At 63.1% G+C, this 1588-nt stretch overlaps 1 protein-coding gene across 1 annotated transcript in view; it reads left to right on the top strand.

The window, feature by feature from the left end:
• The window catches only part of LOC112951561 (zinc finger protein 212-like), an 8965-nt gene that overhangs the window by 2938 nt on the left and 4439 nt on the right, over positions 1-1588 (top strand). The window contains exons 2-3 of the mRNA XM_026044269.1: positions 16-156; positions 695-826. Of these exons, the coding sequence (XP_025900054.1) occupies positions 16-156; positions 695-826 (273 nt within the window). The remainder of the gene's footprint in view (positions 1-15; positions 157-694; positions 827-1588) is intronic.

Genomic DNA, 1588 nt, shown 5'->3' with positions numbered 1-1588 from the left:
CTGCGCGCCTGCGAGCACCTCGTGGGCCAGCTGGGCAGCCGCCTGCAGGCCTACGCGCAGCTCCAGCGGCGCCTCGACAACCTCGAGAACCTGCTCAGGAACAGGAACTTCTGGCTGCTGCGCCTGCCGCCCGGCGCCCGCGGCGAGGTGCCCAAGGTGAGGGGGCCGGGGGGACGCGGGAGGGACCTCCTGTGTGGACAGCGAGGGGGCCCGAGCCCCGGCCCAGGCTGCCCAGGGAGGCTGCGGAGGCTCCTGCTCTGGGCATCTCCCCAAGCCGCCCGGGTGCCACCGGGTGCCCCGTGCTCTGGGTGTCCCTGTGGAGCAGGAGTTGGATTAGGTGATCTCCAGAGGTCCCTTCCAACCTCAGCCATTCTGGGATTCCCGTAGTGACTCTGCTGCCCTCGCCCACGTCCATGCCACACTGGGCAGGGGCTCCCTGGCACGGTGCCAGCGAGACCAGGCCGCATTGCCCGTCATCCCGGAGCTCTCCGGGCTTCCTGGGAATTGCTGAGCACTGGAGGGGGCATCCCGTGGCATCAGGGCAGCCACGCACAACAGGACCAGGACTTTGGGGGCTCGTGGGCAGCAGGCTCAGCGCGCCGAGCCCGTGCGGGTGGGACACGAGCCCGCGGTGCAGCCCGCGGAGCGGCCGCGGCGCGGGCGGAGCTGCAGCGTGCCGCGCTCGTCCCTGCAGGTGCCGGTGACGTTTGACGACGTGTCTGTGCACTTCAACGAGCAGGAGTGGGAGCGCCTGGACGGCTGGCAGAAGGAGCTCTACAAGGCGGTCATGAGGGGCAACTATGAGACCCTGGTGTCACTGGGTAAGGCACAGGCCCCGATCTGCCCCCGGCTCCTGCCCCCGGGCAGCCGGGCGCGCTCGTTTTCCCTCCCTCCTGCTCATAAGCCATGAGCAGTCTCCACAAGAGATACCCTAGATATTGCTAGTAACAGTGATTTTAAAAAACACCTTTTACAAAGGAGATCCCTGGCAGGTGCTGTTCCCAGTGACTGCCTAAGCGTACACAGGCTGGGTGCTGTAATGTTGCACCACGTTGCCAGGGACGCCGCGGAGTCTCCGTCCTTGGAGACACTCCAAGTACCCAATATCCAAATACCCATTTTCAACTGGAATCTGCAACAGGGCTGTTCCCATAAATAAATCCCGTAAATCTTGCTAAAGCACAGGCTTGCTCATGCTTGGTCCTCATAAGGAGACCGGGGCTGTTCCGGGATGATTGGAGCGAAGGAGGGTTCCCCATTGCACCCCCAGCACCAGTGCAGTGAGCTGGTTTGCGCGGTGGCGGCAGGCGAGGCCTCCCCTGCACGGTTCAGGAGAAACAGCAAACGCCTCCTGCTCTGCTGGGCCAGGAGACAGGCACGAAGCAGGAATTTCTGCAGCTCAGCTGCAGGCCAGAGCTCCTCTGTTGACAACAGCACAACAGAACGGCTCTTTAAACCGTCCCTGAGGCTGAAATGGGCAGGTTAAATAAGGACAGGGCCTCTTCCTCTCCTTTGAGGTTTCGTGTCCCGTTAAGTCATTTAGAGTTTCTCCATGGTTGAGCCACGGGGTGAGTCCTGCTGCAGGGAC

Source organism: Nothoprocta perdicaria, unplaced genomic scaffold (genome assembly GCF_003342845.1).
Source record: "Nothoprocta perdicaria isolate Ctin4 unplaced genomic scaffold, notPer1 scaffold_357, whole genome shotgun sequence".
NCBI lineage: Eukaryota > Metazoa > Chordata > Aves > Tinamiformes > Tinamidae > Nothoprocta > Nothoprocta perdicaria.
Note: the sequence above shows the minus strand (reverse complement) of the source record. Positions and strands in the feature narration are given on the sequence as shown.